Source organism: Caenorhabditis remanei, chromosome II, assembly GCF_010183535.1.
Source record: "Caenorhabditis remanei strain PX506 chromosome II, whole genome shotgun sequence".
NCBI lineage: Eukaryota > Metazoa > Nematoda > Chromadorea > Rhabditida > Rhabditidae > Caenorhabditis > Caenorhabditis remanei.
Window position 1 is genome coordinate 12,888,984 of NC_071329.1, and position 15,997 is coordinate 12,904,980.

Here is a 15,997-nt window from a genome sequence, read left to right on the forward strand (position 1 = left end):
TTATACAATGACATTCCAAATGCCAGAGTTTAAACGCTCTTTGATATAAACAATTAAGATTGAACTTAATTTTTTAAAACCAGAAAATGTAACTGGTATTCAGTGGCCCGAATCAATGCACGTGAGCCATCGCTTTGTCTTCTGAGAATCCCGCTTCTCAGCATATATTTATTGATGTCATACAGAAAATAGAGAAGTGCCTCACAGTAATCGTGAACTCTGAAACCAATAAAATGGGTCTATAGATATAAAAACGGTTTCTGTAATTTTTCACTTACGGTTCGTCATATTCGATTTTATCAACTTCTGGATCCCATGCTTCCAAATTGAAATTATCCATTATAAGGTGAGTGTCATCAGCGACGCTTTTGAACATTGACATCGATTTCAGACGTGTATTATTCCCTTCTAACCAGTTATTTAAAAGATGAATCATATCTTTCTTGTGTAACGTGGAGCTTGAAAACATTATATTTTCACATTTCACTTTGAGCAAACGCGATATATCCAGCCAAGGAGACCAGCTGATAAACAAATTATTGATTTCACGAAATTTGCAGGAATTTTTCAAAAGCCTGTCTGGAACGGAACGTTGACAGAAAAGTGCTCGTGTAACGTGGAACTTTTCGAAGAACTCATCAGCGACTGTTGAATTCACCGAAGTTTTAAGGAATGTTACATCTCTAACTGTATTTGTATACGGTAGTTCCTCCATATAATCCAGAGACAGTTTGAATTGCATTTCCGGTTTCACATGAAACACCTCACGCATATGCGAATGAAGTGCAGTTGCAAATCGTTTTCGAGTCGAAACGTCTTCACATCTACACACCAATGTGGGGATGTTGAGTTTTCTATGGAATGTTACTCTGAAATAATGACTAACAATATCTATTAGTACAATTTCATTTGAAAATAACAGATTCAGTGTCAATAACGGTCCAATATTGTCGATTGTTAGAAGAATCTATAGATCAGAAGTAGTTATTTATTTTTGTAATTGACAACTTTTCTGACTTTAAGAGTTACAGTTAACTGATATGAAAAGCTAAGAAACTCACTGTTCTTCTTTGAAAAGAGTTGGTTCGAAGAGGACATTGTTTGCAAATCTATAAATCTCTAAGGAGTGCAAAAAAGTTGTCAACTATCAGTGCGTGCAAAAAGGATAGGACACCCCTCGATTTCGGGTCTCCTGAATGAACGAAAAAAGTTATGAAAATTTTGACACTGCCATTCGATTCAGCGTACAAAATAACCCCCGGGTACATATTTTCATCATCTTACCACTTTTCATATTGCCATACCACCAGAAAGTCACTTTTTTGGGCGTGCAAAAAGGATAGGACATCCTCGAAAATCCGATTTTCAGTTGATTTTTCGGAATTTTTTTTCACGAATAATTGTTTTAACATATCAAAATATGCTTTTTATGTAGTTTTCAAGTATTTTCTCATGTTTTCCCTCATTTTCAACTCCGGCAGGCAATGTTAGACAATGTTCAAAATCGACCTCTCAGAAATACTTACTGTTTCAGAGTTTCAGGATGTGTATCTCAGTGCTCAGATAACGTACATTTCTGAAACTTGGCAGAAATGTCAATCATGTATCTGGTAATTAAATACACAAAGATTATATAAAATAATGGCAGTTTTAGAAAGTTCCACTCAAAACTCTGGAACTCGTGTGGACAAAAATTCACTATTTTCAAAAAATGTGTTTCGAACGAATATTCTTCCACTAAAGTAAAGGAGATGATTACAAAACTTGACAAAATAACATAACAATGCTTTGCAAACAAGTTCAGACTATTTGTATAGATTTTAAACACTTTTTTGAAAATAGTGAATTTTTGTCCACACGAGTTCTAGAGTTTTGAGTGGAACTTTCTAAAACTGCAATTATTTTATATAATCTTTGTGTATTTGATTACCAGATACATGATTGACATTTCTGCCAAGTTTCAGAAATGTACGTTATCTGAGCACTGAGATACACGCCGTCAAACTCTGAAACAGTAAGTATTTCTGAGAGGTCGATTTTGAACATTGTCTAACATTGCCTACCGGAGTTGAAAATGAGGGAAAACATGAGAAAATACTTGAAAACTACATAAAAAGCATATTTTGATATTTTAAAACAATTATTCGTGAAAAAAGAATTCCGAAAAATCAACTGAAAATCGGATTTTCGAGGATGTCCTATCCTTTTTGCACGCCCAAAAAAGTGATTTTCTGGTGGTATGGCAATATGAAGTGGTAAGATGATGAAAATATGTACCCGGGGGTTATTTTGTACGCTGAATCGAATGGCAGTGTCAAAATTTTCATAACTTTTTTCGTTCATTCAGGAGACCCGAAATCGAGGGGTGTCCTATCCTTTTTGCACGCACTGTATAAAGACAAAGTTATATTTTGCTCTACATACCCTAAAACGGCATATCAAATGGCAATTAGTGGCCTCACTGAATTTTATTCTTCAAACTTCAACAAAAACCCCAGAAGATTTCTTTGGATAATGACTGGCTTACTTTCAAATTGAGAAAACTTATTACCACGATAACTTCTAACTTCACTTTGAGCAGAGTGAATATTCTAACTAACCTTCAATAAAATGGAAAATTGAGAGGTATCAGTAAGCGGCCAACTGGTTGTATTCAGAAACAGTAAGGAAATATATAAATAAATGAATAACAGTAATAAAAATATATTCTTCAAAAGCTAACCTGCAGTCTAAATGCACATCTTTGAATTTGAGTTGAGTCCAATTATCTAGATTTTCACTCTCCATCGCTATCTTCTTCCAAGTCCAGCTCAGCAATATTTGTTCTTTTTCTGGTTTTTCTACAAATCCATAACTCATCTTCTTAGGCTTATTCAGAAGGAAAACGGTATAAGTTGGATTGTGACGCATTCTTGAAACAAGAGCTCGAGTCTTCAAAGAGCAAAAAGACAAGAGAAGTAGCTCACTGGGCTCGAGATGCTTCTGAATATTCTCTTGGACCAGATATGGAAAATTGAGAAACCTCATTGTTCTGAAAAAAGAAAAACTGCTAGAAAATATGTTAAGGAATATTGAATAGCAGAGAAAGAAGATGAAGGAATCGATAATGGGGGGGGGGGGGTTCTCATGAGAATAGTGGCTTAGCGTTTGGTCATGCGAGATTGAAAAAAACCCGAAGCACTCTGAAAAAGAAAACTTTTCTTGAAATTGAATTTAACTGTTTCAGTGTAGAATCAACTACTCTCGATATTCCAAAACTACAAGTTTGAATCAGAACGAACACAACGACGTCAGATTACGTCTGCTCACACAACGTTCTCGGAGTACTTGACACTGCACGGTCTCCCAAAGTCTTCTTGGACACACATTCACTATCAGTATGCCGTTGTCCACAACCTCTTTTTATGGTTCTTTATTGATTGTTACCCACGAGACCAGGGCCATGAGAAAAGGAATAGTAGTTTGATTTGATTAACAGTTTTATACTTTTCGGAATATAGACACTGAAAAATTTAATTGATTGGAAAAATCTAATCAAGATTCTCATTTTTTTGAATTTTTGTTATAAAACTTCAAATCTTTCCAGACCGTGTTTCGCAAATACTGATGCAGAAAAACTGCCAAGTACTTCTAGAACGATGTGTGTCGTTGTGTTCGTTCTGATTCAAACTTGTGTTGATTAGAAATTTTTCAGTGTCTATATTCCGAAAAGTATAAAACTGTTAATCAATTCAAACTACTATTCCTTTTCTCATGGCCCTGGCCTTATGGAGAACAATCAATATGGGACCACACGGAGAGGTGGTGGACGACGACATACTGTTTGTGCGTCCAAGAAGAGGTTGGGAGACCGTGCAGTGTCAAATACTCTTTGAACAACGTTTAGACAGTCGTAATGTGACGTCGTTGTGTTCGTTATGATTCAAACGTGTAGTTGAGGAATATCCAGAGTAGTTGATTCTACTCTTAAAAAAGAGAAACAGTTTTCATTTTTAGGAAGTTTCGTGCCTTTTCTTTTTCCAGTCTCGCATGACCAAAGGCTAGAGTCACTATTCTCATGAGAACTCTCCCCAATTATTGATTCTATTTTTTTTTCTCTTCTTTTCAGTATTCCTTAACATATTATCTAGCGGTTTTCCTTTTTCAGAACAATGAGGATTCTCAATTTTCCAATTCTGGTCTATGAGAATATTCTGAAGCATCTTAAGCCCAGTGAGCTACTTCTGTTGTCTTTTTGCTCATTGAGAACTAGAGCTCTTGTTTCACGAATGCGTCACACTCCAACTTATACCGTTTTCGTCTTGAACAGACCTGAAGAAATGAATTATGCATTGGTAAACGAACCAGAAAAAGAAGAAATTGTGATAACCTGGAATTGGAACAACGAAAAAATGGGAGGCGTTAGAACAGAAAGAATAAAATCAAAGTATATCGATTTGGAATGTAGGTAAGATTTGCTACATGATAATTAGTACGGTTTATAGCACTGGTCTAGACTCAATTCTTTTTTGATTTATCACATGAACTGTTTATGAACATTGAAAAAAAAACAATTTACTTTCAGAATTACCTTCAAGAAAAACTCCAACACTCCAATTTTATGGTGTTCGTTTGAAAATCAATCATCTCGGAAAAGATTTGCAACTGCGCTTCATTCTCATATGTGTGAAGTATTCCGAGTTGAACCAGAAATGCAATTCAAATTATCTCTGGATTATATGAATGAACTCCCATATACGAACACAGTTAGAGATGTTACACTACTTGATACAACTGTTAACTCTCGAATTGTTGATGAGTTTTTTGAGAAATTCCATGTGACACGAGCACTTTTCTCTAAAAGCTATAAACGGAACAATCCATTAAAAGATTCTTGTAAATTTCATCAAATCAATAATTTGTTTATTGATTGTTCGTCTTGGATTGACGGGTCATATCTATTGAAGTTTGATTGTCAAAATCTGGTTGCAATAGTACCTTCCGTCAGAGAGAACAGTTTGATAAAATTTGTGAATCAATGGTTGGAAGGAAAATATACAAAGCTTAGAACAATGGCCGTTTTGTTGGATACAGATGTAGACGCTCCAATTGTATTAAATCAATTCAGTTTAGCTCCATGGAACGCTGAGGAAGACAAAATTAACTACGATTTGCCGTAAGTACAAAGTTAATGCACTTCTAATGCCGAACAACTTTCGCTCTATGAAAAGTGATAGAGGTTTTCGCACAGTTTCAGTTTTCAGAGTACATGATTATTGCAAACGATTATTCAAAGAATTGAATGATATGGATAGAAGCGGTGTTCTTAGAAGACAAAGCGATGGATTGCGTGCAGTAATGAGAGGGAAACTTGGTCAATTTCTCTTTCACGTATTGGACAATTAGTATAACCCACTGGATATTTCTCGAGTTATATATTTTCAGAAAAACAACTGAAGACGCATTTTTTTTGAATTAACTTTATTTACTGACCCAGATTTTCTTTATTCAATCGGCCCTCATAACAATTTCGCGATTTCATCAAAAACTCGAAAAAATAGGCTGCGTCATTAAGACAGCCACCTTTGAGAATTTTCACATTATCCATGATTTTTTTCCGTTTATTTCACATAAAACGTTTTTGATCAATAAAATTACTATTTTAGCAATTACCAAATTACCAAAATTTCCAAAATTACCATAGGCATTTTCTTATTTTTCTTCGTATTTTTCCATTAAAAATTCTACTTTGAAGAGCCAGTTTAGGCCAAAAAGACGGAAACTTGGGATTTCTGAGGAAACTATCGTAACCCGTATATCAGTTAGAGGGGGCAATATTTTCGTGTGGAAATTTACTTTCTTCGGTACTATTCTGACGGTTTCGTAACACTTGTGACTAGAATAAAGAGGCTCTGAATGCTCAGAGGCTTTATGACTGCACTTCAATTTATCATCAGCAGCATTTTCGTATTCTTTATTGTCAACAGTAAACTTTTATAAAAGTACATTAAGTGTTCGAAACAGTGTTAATAAGAAGATTTTTCTAGTTAGAATACTTCTTTGAACAGCGACAGAGTTGCACTCCATGATCGTTTCGCTGCCTTCTCGTTGTATTTGACTCCAGGAAGTCCGAACGAATCCGCATCTGAAAAACTTTTTTGAATGTTAAACCATTAGAGACTCACCTGGCTCAGTGAATCCGTGTTCCGCAAATGCATGACTCGCAAAAACGAAATCTGCGTTTCTAGCTCTCATTTCCACGAGGAATTCATCAACTTGCTCTTTTGGAATATGAGTATCTGCGTCTCCATGATGAGCTTGAATAGCAGTTCCAACGATTTTATCAAGTGGAATATCTGGAATTGCTTTCAGAGTTCCATGATAAGACACAACTGCTTTAAGTCCAATATTGTATCTGGCAAGATCCAGAACACACGTTCCTCCAAAGCAGAAGCCGATTGCTCCAATTTTCTGAACATCAATGCCTTGAACTGTCTTGATTGCATTGACTGCAGCGATGATCACTGGTTTCAGCCCCTTGACTCTTTCAGAAACCAATGGACGAACCATTCCGAGACATTCCATCTTATCCGTTGGACGAATCCCTTTTCCAAATGGATCAGCTGCCAGAGCAATGTATCCTTCCTTAAATAATCTATGTTGCTTCCATTCGAATAGTGAAAAGTTACCTGAGCAAGAGCCTTTGCTTTCTCTTTTTCGAATTCCGTGATTCCGCGGAATGCAGGATAGATAACTACGCCAGGCAGTTTTCTCATTCCAGTTGTTCTGAAATTCAAGATAATAATGAAACGGATTTTTCAAACTTTTAAAGAATCTACAGTATCACAAAACAGAAGCAACAACAACAACTTCAAAATTACCTTACTCGAGACGAGAGACAATCTAACCCACACTCAATTCTACTATTTAGATTCCTAGAATGATTACCATCAGTTTTCAAAATGAAAAAAAAACAAACCTTGGAACGTAAAGATCTCCTTCATAGACCTTCCCATTGGAATCTTTGTATTGTAGAAGACTGTGAGCAACTGACATTTTCTAGGACTCAATGATACCAATGAAACAAATTTCTGTTTTCTGTTTTCCCGAAAAGAACCCTTTTTATACATTTCACCTTTCCTCTGTTTACTTCTCTCCGTCTCTCAATCTCTGCGATGAGCACAATAATTGGTCACAAAATTTTGTGACCAACTTCATCAAAGATTTCGAAAACGTCGTACGAGGTGGTCGGATCACAAATATTACGGTTTTTAAATAAGAAGAATAAGAAATTTGTGAGATATAGTCACAGAAATTGAAATGAACTGACTATGAGAAAAATAAATATGCAAAGTTTGGGACCGCGTATGTGAAAGGTGTGAGAAGTGGGAGGAGGTGGAATTGTCACTGATGTATCTCGTGGTTGTTTTTGTTAGAAAATGAAAAAAGTAAGAAGAGGAAACATTAGTGATTGAATCGATTTTTGAGAACTAATTTGAAACAGATGGTAAGTTGGAGAGTCAGTTTTCTCCTGGGAAGGAGCCTACACAATATAGATAGACAGTTGGCAAACTTCTGTAACAAAAATCTGCTGAAACGTGAAGTGTAAACCAGTTCGGATTTGCCAAAGTTATGTCATCTGACTATGAGAAATGTGATTTTCTCGAATTTCAAACAACTTGATCAGCTTTTTTTAAAATTCATCTGGATTCTGTTTATTCTGCTTTTTCCTTGAATTTTTCAAGTTTTCAAGTCATAATTTCTCGATTGACACATTTCAGGTATACTTTTTCGAACAGTTTTCTGTTCTAACAAGACTGAATTCCCACACTTAATCGCTTCTCACCCATAATTGAAGATCCTTAGTTGTGAGAAAACAAAAGTTTCTCCATAAATATGACGTCTTTGTACGTTTCCTTCACTTCTCTCGAATCTTCTTTCTCGAATTCATCAATTGCAAAACGAATCCATAAAATCATTATGACCAGTCGACCCCTTCGCTTATTTTCATTCGAAAAAAGCATGATTCTGGTTGCTTTTTTCTCTCTTCTCATCACAATTTCATCTGCTGCTATCACCACTGCTCCACCAAATGGTGAAGTTGAGTGTGACATTGTCCCAGTGACGCCATGTCCTGTTACTTGTGGAGGAGGATTCCAGCTATCGAAGTATGTATGCGTTGATAAAACTGAAACATGTGGATGCCCGTAAGTTACTTTCTATTAGTTTAATTTCAGAAACCAAATGAATTTCAGAAAGAATCCGATTTATTATCAATGCAACAATCGTCCATGTCTCGGAAAGAATCCCACACTTCTTGACACTTTCTATGATGAAGAGAACAAGCAACAAGAAGAAAATGGAGTTGAATACGTGGAGGACAGTGGAGAAGCAGCGAAACCGGAAGAAAAAAAATCAGCTTAGAAAAAGGAAATGTTATTTAAATGACAGATGTGAATAAATAAATGGAGAGAAATGTTGAACCCGTTTGATTAGTTTTATCTCATGATATTTAGAGCATTGGGGTGTGTTCCTTTGGTTCAGAATCAGAATCATCATCCAGAAAGTCATTGAGACTTGGTTTGGAAGGTGATGCCAGATGTGGTGGAATCTTTGGAAGTTGACGACGTGGAATTGTAGGCGTGAGAATTGGGAAAGACATTCCAGGGACATCGGCAATCTGAAATTTAGTTTTGGTGTAAAATAATTGACATAGAGTCCTACCAAATTGATAGTATGATACAACGGTCTTTGTGGACGAGGTTTGGCCCGTTTTGCAATGAACTCGTTGATTGGAATTATCTCCGGATTGAGCCACACGTAGAATATTGGATTGAGAAGAGTGCTTATACGACTGATGATAACTGGGATGACGATATAATGGATCTGATGGAAATCTGATTTCATTGGATTCAGGCAGACGACTGAATAGGCGAAGAATGGCAGAACTGACACGAGAAGACATCCGAGACCTACTTTTGCCACGTGGTTCTTTGGTGCCCACGTGCAAACTTCTGGTTTTGGAACTCCGTTTTCCAATTGCACGACTTCAGAAGAATTTTGACTGTCAACATGATCAATGATACTGTAATAGAGAGAAGAAGCGATGCAGACTGGAATCAAAAAGAATACGAGACACGTGGCAGTCAAAAATGCGATGTATCGATGAGCGGAGAGCCTTGATTTCTCAGAATCCGGTTCAATATTTCCTTGTCGCCAATCGATCGAACAGAACATGTTATGATGGAATGTACTGTATTTTCCATATCCAGCTGTCGGTACAAAACTCCATAATCCAACTGCAATTGCTCCGAAGATAATGAGTTTGAAGTAGTTGGAATGGCACCTCCATTTCCCCCATTTCGGTGTTATCGTCACGATGTATCGGTCGAAAGCAATCATACACGCCAGAAGAACTTCGACCAATGACAGCGTCATGTCAGCTGCTCCATAAGCAATACAACTCCATTCGGAAAACGTTCCCCTGAAATTAAAACTTGTTTCTTTTCCCCTCCATTCACTCAATTTTTTCTCTCTTTCCTCCCGTTTTCTTTGTTATTATATTCATGTTTCTCCGATAATTGTCGGATAAATAATAGCGGTCTAGACTTCTTTTTTCTGTTTTCTGAGTTTTCGTGACCTACTGATGTTTTATGACATGGTACTCTTCTTCCAAAAAAGTTCAATTACTTCCGGTCGCAATGAAACTCTTCCCCTCCACCTCCTCAATGAATAATTCCTTTGAAACAGAAAAGTTTTTTGGACGATGAAGAAAGGGAAAGAGGTAGAATTAAAAAGAAAGAAGAATCTGGCCTCTCTCCCTACAAAAAGTTAAACCCTGTAGGGATTACTGACTCACTTTTCCATCAAAAAGTTGTGGATTGGGACGACGAGTTGGGCGGACATAAGCACATCGACGACGAGAAGCCAAACGAGTGGTTGAAGACTTGCATTGTCCCTGCAAAAAGAAGAAGATTACGGTGAATTCGGAAAAAGAAGAAGAAAAAGAGAACCCAATCTTGGGAGTAAAAGAGCTCGTTTTCAGAACGGGAAATTGAAAAGATTGATGGGTTACCATTGGGCCCGACACGGATGTATATCGGGTTGACATGCTGAAATGGGTTTCCGATGAAATGAAAAACAAGATAAATTGTTGTTATTCCTCCCACTAATTCTGTTGGGTTTGACTCCGACTATTCCCAACAATTCTTTCTCCCCTGCTAACTTGTTAGTCTCAAGTACACACCAAAACATATGCACGAGAAGAAAAACAGAAATAGAAGATTGATTTGCGTCGGCTAATACATAAATGCATAAATACCAATATCAAATTTCAGATGAAATGAAATAAGTTATTTTTTGGTCGAAGGTGGGAGCATATTCAACCAACTTCCCCCTTCTCTCTCTTTACCTTATTGATTTGCCCTTTTGTTGGCGTCTGTAGAAGATCGGCACAAGAGAAACCAAATTGAGAACCAATGGCACGACGGCTGCAAAAAGAAAAAGGAATTCATGAATTTTTCAGCACAACACAACCACTTTGGAATCCAATTCTTTCACACCTTTTTGCTCCTTTGTTTGCAAATTTAATAGAGCACAGGTGCGTGAAAGATCTATGAGTGGAGAAAGACATGGAAGATTTCGATTATTTTCAAGTTATTTTCTCATGACGTCGGATAGAAGAACGGGATTCCGGTTCTGTTCTCTCTTAAAAACAAACTTGCAGAATAATTAATTTGAATGGAGAAAAAAACTTCTGGGTTCCAGGGAATTTGATTCGATTGGTTTTCTCTGGATGGTTCTAATCAAGATGACTGGAGATTTGGACATTTTTCAGCTTTCTATGTGCAGCAGACTGTCATTTCAGATTCAACAAGACTACGGTTCACATCGCTGGTTCGAATTTCAGATATTGAACAAGAAGGGAAGTAAATGTTGCAATTTTATCAGCTCAGAACTAATAGTTGCCGTAATTTTCTGAATCTCTTTTTGAGTAATTTCGAGGTATTTTTTCCATTTTCCAAGATGATCCATATCCAACAGCAGCCCCCTCACAAAGTTTTTTTTCTTGTTTTGTTGGAAGATGTATACATTTCGAAATTGTGGCCAAAATACGAAGTACTTGTTGTCATGGAAAGCGGTTGGAAACAGGTGGAAGCACGGCACTCGGAGCTCCCCCGCTTCTTCATATAAATTATATTTCTTCGTGTTTTATAGTTAACGAAACATTCTCAAAACTAGAGAATGTGTAGAAAACAAAAAAGAAACAACTATAAATTAGAGCATTTTCTTTCAAAAACCTAATAAAAAATGACGTGATTCGAGTATGTTTGTCATGTGAATTTACTTTTTTTCAATTTTAATTGCAGATTTTTCGAATTGCAAAAACTCAAAAAGCAAGAGAAAAAGTCATGTGATGTCTCCTTCGGTTGGAAATCTGAATTTTTGCAGAAATCGAGTTCAATATTTTGACCTCTCTGCAAAAAGAAGAAGGGAAATAGACACTCAATCATGCCACGTTTCCATTTTCTCTGCTTTTTCGATTTCCAGTTTTCATTCATCACCTTCACTCATCGTAGGTCTCATCTATCAATTTAGGTTGCCTCCTTTTCCAATTCTTCATTTTTCTTCTTGTCCTCCCAATTTTTTCTCCTTTTCATTTATTTTGTTTGAGATGGAATGAAAGTTGAGGAGAGGGGACCAAGAGCTATGGCCGAAAATGGGCGGATGATGATGGATTTGAACTATTTTCGTGGATTTCTTTTCCTTTTTCCGACTTCCTCTCTCTCTCTATTTTTTGCTTCTGTGTTCGTCGAGTGGGGGAGATGGATAAATCCAAAATAGAGAGTATAACAGAAAGAGAAAATTAGAAATTCGAGTAGATCTGGAAGAGAAGGATGGAACATCAAAACAAGTAGACGGGAATAAATTTAGGATAATCTGGAGAAACGATGATTCTGAAATGGGAAAAAAAGAAGAAGAAAAAAAATGAAAAAAGAGACAATGCCCTCTCTTACACTCAATTTGTTCAACTAATTATAGACTCTGAATGTCCAAATCCAAAACTTCAAAGCAATAGTGCTCCAATCCTTCTTCAGAACAACTTGACGACTTCCTCCTGGCCCTTGACGACGTCATTATACATTTCCGGGCGGTCAGTAGTTGGATTGAATAAGAAAAAAAGAAGAAAAATGGAATATCTTTCTACTTCTTTTTGGAACCATAAAGTACAAATAAGATGCGTTTTCTTTTCGTGTTTTTGCAAGAAAAAGATGCCATTCAAGAGCCTATGTCGAATAAAAGAGGATATTTTGGGGGCAGACTCAGAAGATTCCGGTCAAGTTTTGAATAGATGAAATCAGTGAATCAGCTGATTCATTCTGAGAGAGACGAACGGAAATGTGGTTGGAAAGAAACAACTGATCAGTAAGATCTCTTATTTTCAGTATGTACTTCTACTAGACTCTTTTCTGAAACCATTCGGACTTACCAAATACGATCAAGTTCGAAGTAAGAGTCGAGTGCTTCATCTCCTCGTGATGTGCTTCTTTGTTACTCCAGACCTAGAAAAAAACGAAGAAACATTTGTGAAAACAAAACATTTAAAAAATGAGAAGAGAGAGAGAGAGAAAATAAAAAGAAGACAGGCCCCTTTCTAGTAGGAACGGCGGCGCCAATTGTGCGTGTTGTCAGTGAAAAGAAGGAGAAGAAGAAGGGAGGGATGAATAGCCGTGCTGCATTTCGAATGCGCCGAGCCTTGGCACCTAGAAGAGAGCGAAGAGAAAGAACCCGATTGGGGCGGGGCTTAGGAGTATTGGAGAGTATGGGGTGAAGGCGGGAGAAACGAGAAACGTGGCAACCAGTAAAACAGATGTTTGATAGAGATTTGGAGCAGAGAGCTAGAATGATTGGTGAGATAACTGTAGATATTTTAGAAGTTGTTGTACAGGAATGAACTGGAAATTCTGAAATAATGTTGAGTTTTTGTGGTACAAGTTGGTGATCAAATTTGTAAAAATACTGTACACTGTGATAAACACCGAGAACACGACTACAGAATTTCGAAATTCTAATTTATGTGGAGCCTTGACCTACATTTTCCTACTGTACTCAAAGTGAAAAAACCTCTTCCGCAGTCACGAAGTCGGTTTCTGATTGTCAGGAAAAAATTGTTATCAGTACAATCGAAGTTCATCTGAAATCAGTTTCGATCTAATTTTCCGAATTTATCTGAATTTCTAGGTCTTCTTGCACTAATTCGTGATCAGTGTTCCTGTTGTTCGGATTTTGAAAGCTCTATAAAAATCATCGAGACCGTCTTCACGGAGTTTTCAGAGTTTCGTGTTTACCGATTATATATTCCCACTGAATCCAGATTGAATAACATATAGGAAACAAGAACGATTTCTGAGTTCCTTCTTTTTTCTTCCGAACTTTACCGTACCCCAACTTAAAAACCGATCCCCAAACACTCTAATTATTTCGAAGATCTCAATTTCTCTTTACGTCATGACATATATACGAAACTTCATGATATATAATTTTCCCAACTGATTTCGAGGAAAACATTTACGAGAGTAATTCTCTGAAAAAAAGATAGAAAACAAGAAGAAATTTCAGAGTGTAACCAGTTATTATATCGAGCGTTTTTTGGTTTTCTTGTCAATAAGACAACTATTCGAATAACAACTATAGAAAAATAAATGGGATTATGGAAAATAGAAATAGGAAAGTTATATGTTTGACCTTTTTGTGTATTCATAGTTAGGATGACCTGGAATTTGTTAGAGATCATTCCAAGTCACCAACAGATAACAACGTTTGTGAAATAAAATATTAGCACGACACTCTTCTTACAACCGAGCTCTACCGAAACCTGAGAAAGTAGTGTGCGAAATTGAGAGATGCAGAGAAAAATATACATTTTCAAAGGCATTTCGGTGGAGCGCGGTTGTTAAACCTGTGACGAACTAATACGCTCTGCGGAAAACACGAGTAGATCAAACTTTGTCGAGATTCACTGTAGAGCGCATATGCATGAGTCAAACTTCTTTTTTCAACACATCTTTCTCATGTGTTATGTGTTTTCCCAAACTTCTTATTTCACCTGCAATGACTTATTAATCGAATTATTAACTACGGTAAAAAATATTCTGGAAATCTCTGAAAACATGTAGGCGTATCAAAACAGGTTTTTTCTCCCTAATTTCTCTCTAAATAAAACGAAAAAAGAAAAAACAAGTGGTTCCCTGTGTTCCCATCAAACGGATGACACCTAGACGATGGTCTCCGGACACCGGAAATTGAATTCCGTAATGTGTGGGCTCTCTCGATTGAAGAAAAAAAGAAGGAGGAGAAGAAGAAGAAATAACAAAATAATATGGAATAAGTAGGCTTCCGAAGAAGATATGACAGCATAGAACAGTCTAAGAATATATTCCATTTGTCCAGGTGTTTTTTCTTCTTACCCGGAAGCTTTCTTTCAAGTGTTCGAAGAGGAAAAAAAGCAACAAGAGAAGACATAAAATTCCTTTTTTCTTTTCTTTTTTGATGTCGTCGGATCGAGGACCGATGAAATTATAAAGGAGAAGAAGCTGGGTTTCTTTTATGAAAAAGAATGAACTTTTTGTTGGGAAAAGGAAAGAAATGAAATGATGAGAAAAAGGACAAACAAAAAAAAAGAAAAGAAAAGGGACCGTCTGAAAAAGAGGTGGGATTACCACAAAGAGAAGACGCTTCGGAATGAATTAGGTCAAGATTCTCGGAAAACAATTGAAAGATTGGAATTATAGAAAAAACGAAGAAGAAAAAGAAGGACGAGAAAGAGAATGAGAAGGAAGTTCTGTTAAAAAATGAAACAGTTTTCTTTTCAAAAAAAATGGCAATTAGAATGGTCAGGATACATCCGAATAGTGATTATGGTCTACCAGTATGAGTGTTTGAAAGACTTCGAATTCCTAAAAGAGCAGGTTATTGCTTTAATTTTTCTCAAAATTATCAAAGGTTACTGTAGTTCCCATACCAATGAAAATTCCAGTAATCTCTTATTTGCGAAAAGAAAAAGTTTTACACAAGATGTCAAATTTTTAAAACTGCTCAATCAATATATGAACTCAAAGCGCCCTGAAAAGCAATCAGGAACTAATATTCTCATCTCTTTGTTCAAATTGCATAATCTTAATCTCAGAATTAAACTTCAATTGAAATTCGAAATGAAATATTTCCCGACTACTCACATCATATCATCCTTTCTCAAGTTATGATTTCATAAAATCAAACTTCTCAGCTTAGAACTATAATCCGTGGAAGCCTCTTGGAGATCTACCACCCACATGAAGAAGTTATCATTAAAATAAGTTTTTTGTCTCATCTCCGAGTTCTTATTCTTCTTAAAAACAAGAGAATACTCCTTGCTTCTTTCCTTCTCTCATTTCTCGCTTTTCTAATAATTTCAGCCTTGCTCTCGTCTCTTCGTATACAACATACACATCATCATCTGGTAATCAGAATACGAGTTAGACACCTGCCTTCACCCCTTTGCAACTCGTCTGTAGTAGTCACTCGTCATTCATTTCTTTCCAATCTAATCTTTTTCAGACATCAAGTTGATATTGTTATGAGTTGAGCTCATTTGGAAGAGAGCACTCATCGAACAAAAAACTATAAAAAGCCCAAAAGAGGGAATCCTCTCTATAAATTTGTAATGGAGCACATTGATGCTCTCAGGGCACACGATTCGATGGGGTTCATGGACGTCAGCAGTGAAACTTTCTAGTTGTGAATGAACAAGAGTAGATGACGTGGCACAAGAACATCGATCTTCAAAATTGTCCGTTTCCTGAAGTCTTTCACCGATAAATTCAATAGTCCGAAACATCGATTCGAAGGGTGAGAAGGGCGGGAAGAGACCCTGGAGGAAATTCAATCGAATCATCCGCACTTTTTGAGGAACTCAGAGTATGAAACGAAAGAGAGCAAGTATTTGAATAGTGTCAAGCGTTTTTTGCTCTTTTTTGTT

At 36.6% G+C, this 15,997-nt stretch overlaps 5 protein-coding genes across 5 annotated transcripts; 2 read left to right on the forward strand and 3 right to left on the reverse strand.

Annotated features, from left to right (window-relative positions):
• Positions 1-274: 274 nt before the first annotated feature.
• GCK72_006513 (uncharacterized protein) lies at positions 275-2,910 on the reverse strand (the record flags this gene model as incomplete). Its single annotated transcript, XM_053725662.1, has 2 exons — positions 275-869; positions 2,723-2,910. The coding sequence occupies 2 exons, from the start codon at positions 2,908-2,910 to the stop codon at positions 275-277; spliced, it is 783 nt and encodes a 260-aa protein (XP_053589856.1).
• An 843-nt stretch (positions 2,911-3,753) lies between these two features.
• On the forward strand, positions 3,754-6,629 carry GCK72_006514 (uncharacterized protein; the record flags this gene model as incomplete). The annotated part of the gene is made up of 5 exons (XM_003113548.2): positions 3,754-3,821; positions 4,148-4,447; positions 4,565-5,155; positions 5,244-5,370; positions 6,531-6,629. 5 exons carry the CDS (start codon positions 3,754-3,756, stop codon positions 6,627-6,629), a joined length of 1,185 nt encoding a protein of 394 aa, XP_003113596.2.
• Positions 6,027-7,035, reverse strand: GCK72_006515 (uncharacterized protein; the record flags this gene model as incomplete). Its single annotated transcript, XM_053725663.1, has 5 exons — positions 6,027-6,124; positions 6,201-6,624; positions 6,669-6,765; positions 6,861-6,914; positions 6,959-7,035. 5 exons carry the CDS (start codon positions 7,033-7,035, stop codon positions 6,027-6,029), a joined length of 750 nt encoding a protein of 249 aa, XP_053589857.1.
• A 966-nt stretch (positions 7,036-8,001) lies between these two features.
• Positions 8,002-8,403, forward strand: GCK72_006516 (uncharacterized protein; the record flags this gene model as incomplete). Its single annotated transcript, XM_003113681.2, has 2 exons — positions 8,002-8,186; positions 8,235-8,403. 2 exons carry the CDS (start codon positions 8,002-8,004, stop codon positions 8,401-8,403), a joined length of 354 nt encoding a protein of 117 aa, XP_003113729.2.
• Positions 8,404-8,491: 88 nt separating this feature from the next.
• Positions 8,492-9,885, reverse strand: GCK72_006517 (uncharacterized protein; the record flags this gene model as incomplete). Its single annotated transcript, XM_003113780.2, has 3 exons — positions 8,492-8,659; positions 8,704-9,463; positions 9,839-9,885. The coding sequence occupies 3 exons, from the start codon at positions 9,883-9,885 to the stop codon at positions 8,492-8,494; spliced, it is 975 nt and encodes a 324-aa protein (XP_003113828.2).
• Positions 9,886-15,997: the final 6,112 nt, after the last annotated feature.